The sequence below is a fragment of the Grammomys surdaster genome, unplaced genomic scaffold (assembly GCF_004785775.1).
Source record: "Grammomys surdaster isolate TR1022 unplaced genomic scaffold, NIH_TR_1.0 99, whole genome shotgun sequence".
Lineage (NCBI taxonomy): Eukaryota > Metazoa > Chordata > Mammalia > Rodentia > Muridae > Grammomys > Grammomys surdaster.
Window position 1 is genome coordinate 15,934,988 of NW_021604578.1, and position 15,352 is coordinate 15,950,339.

At 41.7% G+C, this 15,352-nt stretch overlaps 1 protein-coding gene across 2 annotated transcripts in view; it reads left to right on the plus strand.

The window, feature by feature from the left end:
- Positions 1-15,352, plus strand: part of LOC114634821 (microtubule-associated serine/threonine-protein kinase 4) — a 166,609-nt gene that overhangs the window by 100,945 nt on the left and 50,312 nt on the right. Inside the window, exons 5-10 of one of the 2 annotated variants that reach the window (XM_028783425.1) lie at positions 515-672; positions 2,575-2,650; positions 4,610-4,819; positions 9,878-9,979; positions 11,292-11,424; positions 14,883-14,950. In XM_028783425.1, coding sequence (XP_028639258.1) covers positions 515-672; positions 2,575-2,650; positions 4,610-4,819; positions 9,878-9,979; positions 11,292-11,424; positions 14,883-14,950 — 747 coding nt within the window. Of the gene's footprint in view, positions 1-514; positions 673-2,574; positions 2,651-4,609; positions 4,820-9,877; positions 9,980-11,291; positions 11,425-14,882; positions 14,951-15,352 lie in introns of those variants that run through there. The other variant, XM_028783428.1, reaches the window with a different exon arrangement.

Consider the following 15,352-nt stretch of genomic DNA (forward strand, 5'->3'; position numbering starts at 1 on the left):
GTTCAGTGGAGACGGGACAGTACATTCTTGCTCCGTACCCACCAACCCCCAAATATAGAAAGGAAAGGTCCATACTTCTCTGTCCTTCCTTTGTGCCCCTAGCACACATGGGTGGCGTTTGCATCAAAGAGCAGCGTGCTTTCTTTGAGAAAGGTTATATTACCTTTTTTTAAATGATCTCACAGCATATAATCATGTTTTTTACTTATAAGACAGAGTTTTTTTACTGGGAACAGCAGCAGGAGTCTTCTTCCTTGGGTTTTAACTGTCAATCTCATGGGTTTGGTTTTTAACCCAGAAAGGACTTTGTCTTTGGGAAGCTGCAGTCAAATGGGGGGACATCTGGAAGGCATGATGAACTCTCAGAGAGAAGTCATTTCCTACTTGTAGGTTTTAGTTGCTGTCATGGAACCAGCATATAAGATAGCAGCATTGCCCAAGGTCGACACTCTGATTCATTTCCAGAATTGTTTTCTGGAAGTTGTCTCCTAACTTTTACTCTGCTTTCTTTCAGTCATCCTGTTCCTCCCAGGAGAAGTTGCACCAGTTACCATACCAGCCAACACCAGATGAATTACACTTCTTGTCCAAACACTTCTGCACAACAGAAAGCATCGCCACTGAGAACAGGTGCAGAAACACGCCCATGCGTCCGCGGTCCCGGAGTCTCAGGTGTGTAGACCTGACCTACACTGGCATTTACTGAAATTGTTTCTAACTATATCTGTAATTTGTATGTATGTGCCCACTGATTTGTGGATTGTCACAAATAGAAGTGTGGTATTCCACCTATAAATGACATCGTTAATTACCATAAAGAGGTATTTTAAGTTTTTACAATGCACTAATTGCTACAAAAGCCATAAAGACTATCTATAAAAAAAAAAAAGTCTAGCCATGGAAAAGTTCAAGGTCACCTAATGCTGGTGCAAGAGCACTTCATAGTATCATACAAAGACAGAGAAGATTGTTAAAAGGGGATGAGAATAAATGGAAAGATAGTTTCCCCAGATTCAATATTATAAAACCCATGGTAGTCTTCTTCTTCCATCTTCCCACCTAAGTCTTACTTCCTCCACAATGATGAGCAGGATTCTAGGATTCGTGGCTTCTAAGTTTTGTGGTTGGCGAATGCAGTCCTCTGGGTGCTGAGTAGGGCTGGCTTCTTGCCTGGCTTTGAACTGTAGACCTCACAGTAATGTCTCCAGATGGAAGCATCCCCAACCAGGGGCCTTATCCAGGATATTTATGAAAGAGCTCTGGGGATGCTCATGAAGGGAAAGAAAGGGGGAAGTAGGTCCAGTGAGGAGGAGAAGTCACAGTACAGTATGGGCCCGTTACCCTCAGCCCACCACAGGCTGGGATACATGTAGACCCTCTATTTATACCCTTGCTCCAGCTCGTCAGTCTCTGGACTTTTTTCAGCAGTAGCCTGGGAAGATCCAGTCACCATAGGAAGTTCCTTCCTGCAGCTGAGGCTATCGTTCAGGACAGACGGCCAACTCTAGGCTTCTGCTGATGGCATACCCAGCAGCTGGGCAAGAGGTGTTCTTAGTAGAGGGAATCAGGGCATGTGTCTCCTCGTCACCATGAGAGCCCAGTGGGACAGAATTCGTGTATGTCCATCTGTTAAAGCTTTAGTCTTTAAACCTGAGCTTGCTAGGTATTTAGTTCAACATGGAAGTTTACTAAGAAGGGGTTTCCCTCTGTATGTTTCCTGTTCATAGAGTATCATAAACTAGTACCAAAGGAACCCACACCAGATAATTGTAGGATATGGGAATTTATTTTGAAATCTAGAATAAAAACAAACAACTTTGCCACTTTATCTAGAGTCATTATGATTTATTGAAGATATATTTATTGCTTTTAATTTTTCTTAAGAAGTATCCAGGGTATCTAGCCTAAGCTATATTTATCCAAGAATACAGGTGCCTGCCCCCCTGAAACTGTACAACTGTCTTGCCACAAAAAAATACAGAGTGGCAACCATACACAACAAGTTGTATGCCTCTGTTTTCTTATCGTATGTAATGCCTACCTCAGCATCCCAAATAAATATTTGTTAGAGTAGTAAATGGATTTCACCAGAACACCTGTGCCATGGCAGACTCTCCGCCCTCCCTGGTGGTGCGTGGCAGAGCGCAGGTGTATGATAGAGGTGTGAAATTGCACTGGTAAATACGTCTTGGATGGTGCTGCTATTGGCCACCCCATTTTGTTTGATACTGCAGTTCATTGATTGGTTGCCACAGCTACATAAGTTCATGCCACATGCATGGCATGATCTCACTGCAAGGGCATCTCCTACCTGGGCACTGTGACTGGAATTATTCTGTGCCTTTGCACTCCATGGGCTTGTGCTTTGCATCCTGCCCACTGTGTTTGTGTGGCTTGGGGTATGTGTGTTTATGTGTGTGCTAATGAGTGATTCTGTAATTTATCATCTGAGACACTACTTCTCATATGCGGGTTGCATAGTACTTCCGATGCAACCGACTGTTTATAAATAAAAAGGCTTATTTTCCTTTTACGCTGTGGCAGGTTTAAAAGGGTAATTTGCTTTGCTTGCAGCCCTGGACGTTCCCCCGCCTGCTGTGACCATGAAATAATTATGATGAACCATGTCTACAAAGAAAGGTTCCCAAAGGTAATGGATGGAATTTAAGGTGCCTGGCATCTCAGTGAGTGGGCAACATAGGCTTAGCCTCTGGGAGGTGGTGGTGTTATAAGACGTGAGGACCCAACCCAGTAATGCTTTTCATTGAGCAGCACTGTAGCCTTCCTAGAGAGAGAAAACCACTAAACAAACATGATGCAAACACCTGCTTTGTCTGATGAGTGTGGCTGGGATGGACCCTGCAGCAGGGGCCCTGGCAGGTCCAGGAGGAGGCCCTGCCCTCAAAGACACTGCATCCTTTCCACTCTTTGGACTCAGTTCCTCATCTGCTGTGCAATGTCAAGAGCACATGGTTTTCCTCTCAGAAGCCAGAGCTTGCTGTGGCCTCAAAACTGGCTTCATTTTTAAATCAATGTTTCACTTCCCATCTCCCTTTCTAAACCCCTTCTTGTAGAAGCAGAGATACATTGTCATGTTCCGCAGCTCAACTGGTAAAAGGAATTAGACCTAAGCCAGAGTACAGTGTGTGAAGGCTTGTTGCCAGGCGCCTTGGTTATCAGTAGCAGCTCTCTGAGGCTATCCCCCTCGCCCCCCTGACACTCACCTCAGTCCCATGCCTTCTCCCACACACGGCTCTGCAGGACAGGCCAAAGGCTACCTCTCCACAGAATTGGGACCACCACCTGCTGCCTTTGTTGCTGGAAGCAGGAGGACAAAGGGAGTTCTCAGGGTTCATAAACCAGGAGCAGAGTACTTATTATTTGTAATGAACCTAACATTGATGGGATTGATTAGCTCCAGTTTACCTATTTATCACATGTCGCTTGCCCACCAGGGAAGCAGATATTGACCATGCCTGGTTAATGAGGTTCAATGCTGAGAGGAGAGCGGGGAGAGGGAATCTCCCTGCCCATGTAGCTCTTATAAGCCCGGAATATTGATGAGCCAGTAGGCCATCACAAAGAAGAAAATGAAGGTTGGAAAGGAAACTGTAGATCTGTTTTGTGAGGGACATCCCCTTGGCCATCCACTAAGGGTATAGCGTTTGCAGTATGGGATAAAGTTGCTAATCTGTTTACTCCTGGCACACTGAAACCTCGTCCTGAAAACAAACCCTTGGCTTGCACTGGGGGACTCTGGCATAATGCAAGGTTTGAATAACAACTAAAGAAATACGTCATATGTTTTGATAACCAATTTGTAGGAGCCTATGATCTAATACTACAGCATAGCCCTCCACAAATATGCTTAGAGTTCTTTCAAGAAGTTAACATGGACCAAAGGAAACATCAGATAAGGGGAATTGAAGGCCAAGAATATACCTTTTTAATACTGCAAATGTTTATATATATTACATATGGTAAGTTGGTGCCTCTTACTTCTCCAGCTCCCTATCTATTTAACTATCTATCTATCTATCTATCTATCTATCTATCTGTCTGTCTGTCTGTCTGTCTGTCTGTCTATCTATCTATCTATCTATCGCACTGTTAGCTTGCTTGTGGAAGGCACAGGAATTTTCTCTATTGCTCCGCCCGACATGCACATTCTCCTGTAGTGGCACCGTCCTCCCCAGACAGGTGCACATGTCAGGGATCCAGGAGGTTCACTGATTCAACATTAACACCAACAGCCAACATCTACACTCATTCTCAGTGTACTTCAGTCAGTGGGTTCACACTAACACGTAATTACATGTTTGCACCACGATCATATCATGCAGAAGTGAAGTTTCTTTTGTGTGTGTGTGTGTGTGTGTGTGTGTTAGTGGCGGTAGTGGTGGTGGAAACTGAGTACGGAGCCTCACTCACACTAGCCAAGTGCTCTCTACCAGTGACCTATTCTTCCAGCAAATGAAGTTTCTTTCAAATGCAATTCTCAGAGTTCTATTTAGCAACTCATGATTTGAAACTGAAAGAGTGCCCGCAGTGTGGCTCACGCATGACTCCTTGTGTTACACCTGCATGTGTGTGTGTCTCCTCCCAACAGGCTACGGCTCAGATGGAAGAGCGTCTAAAGGAAATCATCACCAGCTACTCTCCAGACCATGTTCTCCCCTTGGCAGATGGCGTGCTCAGCTTCACTCATCACCAGATCATTGAGCTGGCTCGGGACTGTCTGGATAAATCCCACCAGGGTCTCATCACGTCCAGATACTTTCTTGAATTGCAGCACAAACTGGATAAGTTGCTACAGGAGGTAGGAACAAGGTTTCTGTTCTGCGTGTAGCTCTCTGATTGTTCTGCATTCTCCTTGGGCAGAATACTTTTGTGAAACCAGTTGCTTCTAAGGAGTTCCCTAAAACCTGGAGTTCACCTTCGAGGTGGTGAGGGGGTGGTACCCGCACAGCACGTGTGCAGGCAAACCTCAGGGATTGCTACTTGCTATGAGTTGGTTCTGGTTATTATGTATAGTAATAGAAAATTAATGCAATCACCTTTATAGGAACTTTGGGACTCAACAGTCTGACTCTAGGATAAGTGGATTGTGAAGGATTTTTAAGCAGTGATTTCCCACCCCCTAACTTTACCTATAAAATTATAAATTGCCTGAGTGTATATGTATTATTTGATGGTGCTATCTAATTTTAATATCTAAAAACACTAAATGGGAAACTGTTGGCTTCCACTAGGCTGTGTGTCCTGTTCATTAACCTGCATGCTGTATTGGGTAATAAATTGGAAACTTCTATTTTCCTTAATATAAGTTCTCCTTCTAACAAAATATCCAATTTCCAAAATGACAGATAAACGCAGGACCCTGTCTGCCCAACACCCTCATGCCTAGCTCCTGATAACACCTAGAATGGGCAGGGAATGTGTATGGTGGCATAGAATTAGTGTATGATACAGCTCTTCTGACTGAAATTGATTGGGCGCAGCCTACACAGGAAACCTATTTAACCTATATGTGGGATTTGTAGTATTTCTGTATCTCTTAGGGCATAAATTATATCTCTGTAAATGTAATCATGGTGGGTTATTTTTTTCCCTGAATGAGTGTATAAGTAACCTACTAAACTGAAGGGAAATATTAACATCCTACTTTTTAGAAATCCCTCCTCCTTTCCTTATATGGCTATGTCCTCACAGGATGAGAAGGTACCTCTGGCTGGCAGCTGCCGTTTCTCTTTCCTTACTCATCCAAGCTTCCCAACAGCGTTTTCTCTGTGGTTCCCATTTCTCGTATGTCACTATTAAAGCCGTGTTCCATGGATTGTCTCTGAGGGTGAACACGCAGCTTTTGGGTTTGGTGGTTATTAGTTACCATTTGACATTATCAATTCTGCCATAAACTAAACTGAAAGGGAATGTGTGGGGAACTGGCCGTGTGCTTGAGTATCCCGGCCATGTGCACTTGCTGGCAGAGCTGCTAGGGCTTACACTCTCGTTCTGCTGCGCCCACCACACAACTGATGGTAATGCATGGACCGGCACTAGTCCATAGATCGTGCTTCAGTTGGAACACAGGGATTCTGCAGAGCCACAGGCTTTCTTTTTACACCTACAATGGTATATGACATGTAGAGATTCTCAAATACTTTATCCCATGAATGGCTTCTGGATACCTCGTACGAAGTGTCCTGACCATTGATTCCACATCTAACTTATGAGAGCAGGCCTGTTTTACCACAGTGTCTTCACCGATCTCCTTTCTATCCCTTGACTATATGCCTTTCATCTTGGGTCTCCCTGTCCATTCCTTCTCTGTTTCTTACAAAGATTTCCTTTCTAGCCCATGTTTCCTTGAGTGAGTTTTCTCCAATCTCATTTGTGTTTTCCTGTTCCTCCTCCCACTACTGGCAGTCTTGTCTGTTGTCTTGAATGGCAGTCCTTTTGACTTTGGTTGCTTTCAATGTATATCTCAGACAAACAGCTTGGGATCAAACTTGACATTTGTGTATCCACCTGCCTCTTGTATATCTTTGGACTCAGTAGCCTGCTGTAGCAGTGCTGGTAACCCCAGCATGGCTCAGGTAGACTTAGCATCTGCATAAGCAGATCTGTGAATACCTTTGCCACCATTATCGCCACCCCATATCCCTAGCACTCGCTAGGATTCTGAGTTAGGATCAGCTCTTTCTCTATATCAGGCAACTGGTAGCATCTTCCTGGCTCTTCCTCGAGATTCTCTCCCCTTTCTCTCCTTTTCTGTTGTTACCTGGCTCAGATCCTCCTCTTCGCCAGACTTCTCATTTCCAAACCTAACCCTTCAAATTCATGTTCAGCTCCAAGAATAGCTCAACCCTTTTCATTGATCCATTCAGCTTAAGACAAACGTCACAGCATGGCCTGTGGCTATAGTCCCCGCTTGTTCTGATGCATTCTAACAAGATTTGAGGTAGGAAGGAAGGGAAGCCTCACATTTCTATCAGCGAGCTCTTTGAAGACCACAAGTCCCCTCTTATTTCCTGGTGCCTAGCTCAGTGCTCAGTGTCTGGTATTTATGGATTCCTCGGTGGTTTTGGAAGGGAGAGAAGAAGGAAGAGAATACATTTGGAAGCATATCAAAACACTTGATCCCTGATGATACAATGTCAAGTATCTCTTCTTCTGCCCCTTGTCATCACATCAGCGTTTGTGCAGTGGCACACTTTCAAAAGAAGCAGACTAGGGGGCTCTATAATTGGCTTCTATGACCTCCCTCTTCCTGAACTCCATAGGGCCACCCAAGATACAAACAAGATAGCATTGTAAAGACCAGCTTAGTCTTGTGTTCTGTCCTGTCTTTTCCAGAAGGTAGAATTGATATCCAGAGTTATGGAAATCTACCCTATATTTCTGTTGATGTATGACAGACGTAGCAGATTGTTTTATGGCAATTAAAAATAAATCTTAGCATTTCAGGGATCTTCTGAGTGGGTGGTACGACAGATGAAAAAGGTTAATTTCTAGAGAAATTTCTCTTTGAGCCAGAGAAGCACGTATACCAGTGTCCCCAAAGGTCGTTGTTGGAAGGGAGTAAGAATATCTTCTTGTGCTTCTTCACTGATATAGTTTCTTTCAATCATTTGCAACAGCTCAGTCTCCCTTTAGAGGCACATTGCCAGTAGCTGTTCAGAGCATGGAACAAACCTGTCTGAGAGGAGCAGGCCCCTTCTGGGGAGAGCAGAGCTGTGGGACCATGCTGTGGCTTCTCTGGCATGTACTTGCCTGTTTCCAGATGTGACACTCTGAGCCCAGAAGCCTGTCTCCTCACCATGTTTCCATTGTCAGTCTTTTGCATAACCCAAGGCACAGATCTCCTCATGGTTTGAACAGCTTGATTTAACAGATGCCTTTTAAAGGCCGGGGTCTAGGTCAATTTCAGATGAATGCTTTTATGTCTACATACAGTCTCTTTTTCACTGAAGTGTATTTAGCCAAAGAAAATAAACCACAAAGGAACCTCTAACCTACTCTCAAATCTGGGTCACAATCCTTTTTAATAGTGGCCAACACTTAACAATACAGACTCTGGGACTCTACTAGTCCCTTTGGAGCTTGCTGCAAGATACCAGGAAGCCAGTTCCTTCTCACGCTGTGCTATTCCATTGGTGGTTGTTTTAGTGAAGCCTGTCTTCCTTCACTATTTTGGTAAATAAATATTATTTAAGTTAATAGAACTTGTATGTCTTGGACTAAGACATAGCCAATATGTGTTAAAAGCTGCAACGTGTCATTGTTTTTTGATGGTTTTTGAAATGAAACCTTTCCCATTTGAATTGACTATTTTCTTTTTGGGGAAAAACAGCAAAGCATACCTCAGTGTTTTAGAGATTCTTTACATTTGTGAATTCATAAACAGCAATCATTATCGGAATATCCAACCCAAAGTGTCACCAAGAAGTTAGACACGCTTTGTCTTTCAACCGCTCAAGATTTGTGTTTAGTGATGATGAACCACAAAAAAAGAATATGTCACTTTTCTGAGGATTAACTGTATTTTCTAAAATTTATTTTTCTTGCAAAACAAACATTTGAAAGAAATTTATAGGTAGCTTGTGTTTGATATGTAGACTGTTTTTTTCTAAAGATATAGAACACACCATATTTCTAAGCTAGTTTTCATTTGTATTCTCATGCAAGCTGTGGGTTGCACATTAGCTTAAATGTAGCGGACATGTTACAGTCATTTTTCCTAAGTTTTGTATGCATGCTTTTTTGAAGGTGGGACTTGTCCTTGATGAACACCCCCAAGAATGATCAAACACGTTTCTTAACGTTTCCAAAATTATACCCTGTGGTCCTGGCAACACACTGGTTCTGTTCCTACATCTTTAGGAAATTATATCATAAAACCTTTAAAAATTATGAAGCTGGGTGGGCAGTGGTGGCGCACGCCTTTAATCCCAGCACTTGGGAGGCAGAGGCAGGCGGATTTCTGAGTTCAAGGCCAGCCTGGCCTACAGAATGAGTTCCAGGACAGCTGGAGCTCTACAGAGAAACCCTGTCTCGAAAAACCAAAAAAAAAAAAAAAAAGTTATGAAGCCTTAAAAAATAAACATGCACAGTTCCCATTCAAATTTTATTCTATGCCAGCTCTAATATTGTATTGCCAGATTTATTCGAGAAAATATTAAAAGTGTCAGTGTCTGTGAATAAGTTAAGCTCTGCTGTTGGAATATTTATTATGCTCAGGCAACACGTAAAATAAAATTGAACAAGTACTTAATCCGGTTGAGTTTTGCTAAGTATCTGGGTGTTATTCTTTCAGTGAGTGTTGTTGAGTCTACATACGTAACCGAATAGAAACAATATGTGATTGACATTTGCTATGGCATTATATACATCCCACGTGTGGTAACATAACCAACTTCCAGGCTAATCATACTGTGTGCATGAACTACATTTCACAAGTATGTTAGAGTCCCAGGATAACAAAACAGCCCGTCTATGCCTTAGCCACCAACATCTAAAATGTTCTGTCAGCCAGAGCCAAGCTCGTGTTCAGCTGCCGCTGCTGGCGCCCTGCTCTTAATGGATCATAAATTTCATGTCTCCCTCATTCATGGTTCACGTTAGCAGTCCATATCCTTACATTTGATTTCCAAAAACATAATAAATCAAAGTTTGGTGATTAAACTTTAGCTAATAGAGCTATTTTGTCGATGTCTGATAGTGCCCATTCATGTTAGAGATAATACCTATTAAGAGTGTTTTCTAAGTCGCTTAATTTCTGATTTTTAAAAAATTAGCCAGTTAGCGTGCTTTGCTGATTCTCTTTTCCACTTAGTGGAACCCTCTCTAGCATCTTCCTGCTCATTGCTCTTCACAGGCTCACGATCGCTCTGAAAGTGGAGAACTGGCATTTATTAAGCAGCTAGTCCGAAAGATCCTAATTGTCATTGCCCGTCCCGCTCGGTTATTGGAGTGCTTGGTAAGTCGCCTGTAGATGTGACTACATTATTTAATCATTAAATGTGGAAAGTAGCGGCCATTGGAAGGCTCTGATTTCACTTAACTTCAGCCACGAGTGCTAAACGGAAAGAGTCAGGAGGGACTACAGCATGTGAACGCTTATGATGACATCCATATGTGGCCTGTCTCCTCTGATTTTGAGAAGGAATTCTGGTGTTGGCGCTGTTATTAAGCAGTAGTCATATTGCATTCTGGTCAAATTTGAAGGATGATCATGAAATAATATGCTTGGCCCTATATCAGCATGATAACCTTATGCCTCAGCTAATTTAAAATGCTTCCTATGCCTCATGTTTCTGGAGTTGCTAAGATTCAGACTGAAGGAAGTCAAGGGTATGGTGACCCGTGGCTATAATTACTGGTTTTAAAATGTGCTAGAGATAGGTGCTAGCTGGCAACCCACTTGAAAGCAAGGCATCACCCACATCTATGTTTAGATGTTTAGACACTAGCTACCTTTCATGTTTGTATCTTTTTGGCCAGTGATCATTTTCTCCTTTCAAGATTTTTGGTTTTATCATACTTTGAGAATTCTGTCAAGACTGTAAACAGATTGGATGCTTTGAGCATAATCTTTAAGGGCCTGTGAGTGCAGTATGAAAATTCACTTTCAACTTCTGCTGACGACTAATGTCTGTCCATGTGTAATGGCTTTCAGCATCACTCACGATGTGTATCCGGTCACAGGTGTTTTGATTTTATCCTTCCTTTAATTAACATTCATGGTGTTTTATGAAATGGAAATATTCATAGCTCCATAAATACACAGAGTGCCTGATGAGATACAGAAGGGGAGATGTCAGGGAGCAAAGCAAGCTGGGCATGGTGACACATGCCGCAGTAGTCTCAGTTACTTAGAGGACTGAGGTGGAATGTTCTTCTGAGGTGGAATCTGAGGCTAGTCTAGGCAACACACTGGGACTTCAACTCAAAAACAAACAAACAACGAACAGCAACAGTAAGCCTGTTTTTCAGTGGGCTCCTGGTCTTTAATAGAACATATTACCTTTGAAGTTATATTATAGAGAAACAGAAAGACTGAGAGGAGTCATTTCCTTTGGGTTCCCAGTTGTATATATTCATGGCCTTGGAGTATGAATAGGTTTCAAATATGAAGTGGGAATTCTATACTGTGTAAAGGCATTTGCCTTCTTCCTTCATATATAAATTTCAACCATGTCAGCTTCGTTGTGAGTGAGATTTATGTAATAATATAACCTCAGACCTCTTCTGACTCAGAGAACTATTAATCTGTGCCCGTCATCTGCTAGGAATTTGATCCTGAAGAATTTTATTACCTATTGGAAGCTGCAGAAGGCCATGCCAAAGAAGGCCAGGGAATCAAAACTGACATTCCCAGATACATCATCAGCCAGCTGGGACTCAATAAGGACCCCTTGGAAGGTGAGATCTGGTAGGGTTGTGGTTCACTTGCCCTGTCAGTGGTATCTAGGAGAACTTCATGATCAACCTTTACATTTCCCATGTTGGATATCTCTCTGAAAAGTCCCCTTTTGGGGGAGACCGGGTAGTACTGGAAAGAAATAACCATGGTTGAGTACATAGGAGACAGTGAGCATGCCCACTGTATGTCAGCTAGGGAACAGGGCTGGCCTTGCTGGACTAGAGGCCTCCAGACATGAGAGTATTTGACGTCCACAGGAGCACTTGGGTTTCATTCTCCCTGAGTCCTTCACTTGAAAAGCTCAGTGGGGTGACTCCAGAGAGCACTTTGAATTTTCAAATCATCATTCTTTTAAAACTGACATTTAACTTTAATTTAGGAGGAACGCAGCTAGAGTAGCTGACATTAGGTGGAGTGCAGCATTCGTAGGTACCTTTCCAGCTTACTCGTCCCTAGTAAGCGTGCAAAATAGTCACACATGAAAGAGAGCCAGAGGTAAAGAGGGATGCCTCCGTCAGAGCTTGTAAGAGGGATACATGGTTGATCCCCATGAAGAAAGATATAATTCTATAAAATACAGAGTAAGAAACATCCTGGAGTCATTTCTACTAAATAAATAAATAAATAAAATCTAATATTGGTATCCTCTCCCATCCTTTTCCGGTTATCCTTTTCCAGTTCTCTGTTTGATATTATTGTATACAACACTTAGTCTGCGTACCACTCCCAAAGACTCATAAACTATCATGGACTCCTCGTTCCAAATCATCTCCCTGGGTTCATTACATTGAATTTGCAGACAGTATTTACCCCGTTCAATTGTTTGTGATGGAGGTAAACGTTGGTGCAGAGAGATTTCTTTTTTCCCTGCCCTAAGCTAGGGAGCTGCTCTCTGGCCCGCTCTTTCCCATCCTCCGCGCTTGGTTTGCTCTTGTGGACATCATATCTTTGCTTCTAGTGAAATGATGCATGCATTACCGGGAGATAATGCCAGATAAATTTATACTGTACTGAAAGCAGTACCACAACAGATTCATCACTTACAGAGGCTGGTGACTGCTTCTCTGAAAAGTTCCCTGGGGAGAGATTTTCTCCCATGGCTTCTAAATTACCATCTTTACCTTTTTGAATCATGAGTCTTCAGAAATGGTTTAAATCAATGAAATAAAAAGGGCAGATGTTTAATGGTATTTAGATGAGTTTTAAAAAATCTCTTCAGGCATTACAAAATGATGGCTTAGCTTCCTGCCTCAAAAGCTGACACTTGGTTCCATCCCATTACTACCCACTGCTTACAAATAATATGGATTTCCCAGATAATAGTTATTTAGCTGAAATTCTATTTAAAACAGAACCCTCTTTTAATTTGTTTTTTTTTTCTTATGAAAATAATTGGAGAGGGGAGGCTGTCAAAGCATGTTAGAGTGACTCTTCACGCCGATATAGTTAAGGCTGCACCAGCCTATGGCTTGTCAACCAGTGAGCCCTGTGCAGTTTTCTTCTGGCATTAAATGTCACTATAAACAGAACTTTGACACATGAATAATGTGATGCTGTCTCATATATCTAAATAGATTTAAAACAAAACAAAACAAGACAAAACAGTAGTGATCTTCGACACATTTGAGTTCAATAGTATAAATTTATAACTAAGAATTTATCTTTAGTCCTAAAAGCTTTCTTGATTTATTCTAAGAAAAGTCTCCAATATATTTTTAATACTCAGAATGACTTCTGTAGGTAATTTGATTACAAACTCTTGAGGTACATTTGCTTTGCTTTCTTGTTAACATCAAAATGGACAAACCTATGTCTGTCCTTTGGTACATAGGAGAGAGTTCTAGGCTGGGCTTGTGACCTTGATTGTGCAAATACATAAGCCACTTGTGTCTCCATATTAAATAAGTAAAAATTCATAGACATAATCTTTATGATGGGACAGCACAATAGGTGCGTCTCAAACAGAACTGTCTAGTGCTGTTTTTGCTACTTAGTATCAAATAGTGTCACCGTTCTTGAGAACTCCTCAAACCAAGTGCACTTGACTTTGTCCAAGTCTCTGTATCTAAAGTGCCAGCCACACTATAGGCCTGAATCATTTCTATGACACCAAGAAAGTATTTGCTCTAAGCACAGTTTTATTCTGGAATTTCACCAGTATTTAAAGTGAGGAAGTTAGTGCCACTGCTATTAAAGAATCTGGAATTTATACATTTTCACCTAAAAGCCGGACTCAGTGTGGTTTTGTGTTCTCTAAGTTATAAATAATCACTGCCCCTGAATATGTGTATATATAAGAACACAAACATATAAAATAAAGGCCCAAGGAGGAATTTTAAATGCTACAAAACTGCTGAAAACTGTAACTTTTAGTTAACACATTCAATTTTGAAAAAAAATTGCTTTTGGTGAAAATTCTTTAATATTCCTTATTAAAAAATATCTAGCTGGGTGGTGGTGGTACATGCCTTTAATCCTAGCATTCAGGAGGCCTGTTCTGAAGAGCTAGTTAGTTCTAGAACAGCCAAGGCCACACAAAGAAACCTTGTCTCAAAACAAAGCAAAACAAAAAAACAAAAGTCTTAAAGATAGTATGAAGATGAATATTAAATAAATTAGACTTTCTCATTTACTTAAACAAACTCAACAATGCTCTCCAAACCATGGGCTGAGCAATTAGACACTGGATGTCTTTGTCAGTTTTAACTAGACCACCAGGGACGTACTTAAGCTTGTGTCAAGTTTGTGGCATCCAGCCCAGAATTGACTACTCTGTACAATGTAATTAATAAATAACAATCAACATTTAATGAGCACTTAATTCTTATTAGTGAATATGCTAAGAGCTTCACATGCACTGGCATGTGTAATACTCAGAAAATCTCTAAGACATAATACTGCTTACATCTTTCAGAAGAACCTGAGGTTAAAAGCCTCTCAGCTAAGATGTGATAATCCGAGGATTTTCATCCTCCAGCCCCTGGCTCCTACCACCATTACTGCCTCTGGGAAACTACATATTCTTTGTGTCCCTGCAACTGAGAGTCATTCTCAAATTGTAGCCAATGCGTCTTTGCTTTGTGTCAAGTCTTTGGAAGACTTGCCTCTCTTGGATTATGGACAGAACTGCTAGCTCACCCAGGGCTTTGCAAGCTAGGCTGCATGCATGAGCCAGTGCCCACTGCTCACTGGAGCAGAGGCCCAGTGTCCTGTGTTCCATGTTCCTAGGTCTGGCTAGTCATAAAACTGGAGATCCAGAGAAAGTGTCATTAGTATATGTTCAAAATACCAGCTGCCCATTCCTGCCTTTGAGGCTGTGATATGTGCATATTGGTTTATAGGCTGGATTTTTCTTTCTCTCTTTTTTAAATGATGAGAATTTATTTCTTTTCTGTTTTGGCTTTGTCTTCTTGTATAATTTCAGTATTTCCTTCTTCCCCTTTTGTTTTAAACTTAGAAATGGCTCAGTTGGGGAATTACGACAGTCGGACAGCAGAGACACCAGAGACGGATGAATCAGTGAGTGTGAGTACCACTCCGGATGGAATATGATGCTGGGTTTTTTTGTTTCTGTTTCTTAGCATCTGGAGATTTTTTTTGACTGTGTTAATTACTTTATTCCATAAATGTTTATTGTCTTTCTGTGGGTACGGCACGAGGCACACACATTTAGTGCCTCACTCCTCAGAAAAACAGAAATTTATAAAAACAACATCATAGGCACCAAAATAGCAACTATGAGCATGAATAACATCCATGAAGAAAAGATGACCATGAGCCAGGAGACCATTCCAGAAATAGATTTTTCTAAGTGGACCAGTCCCAGAAGATTTTTCCAAGGGTGTGGCCATGAGTTGAAATAGAAAAAAAAAATGAGGAAGACGTGAAGGGACAGAGGAATGCTCCGAATGTAAGGTGTGTCAGGGC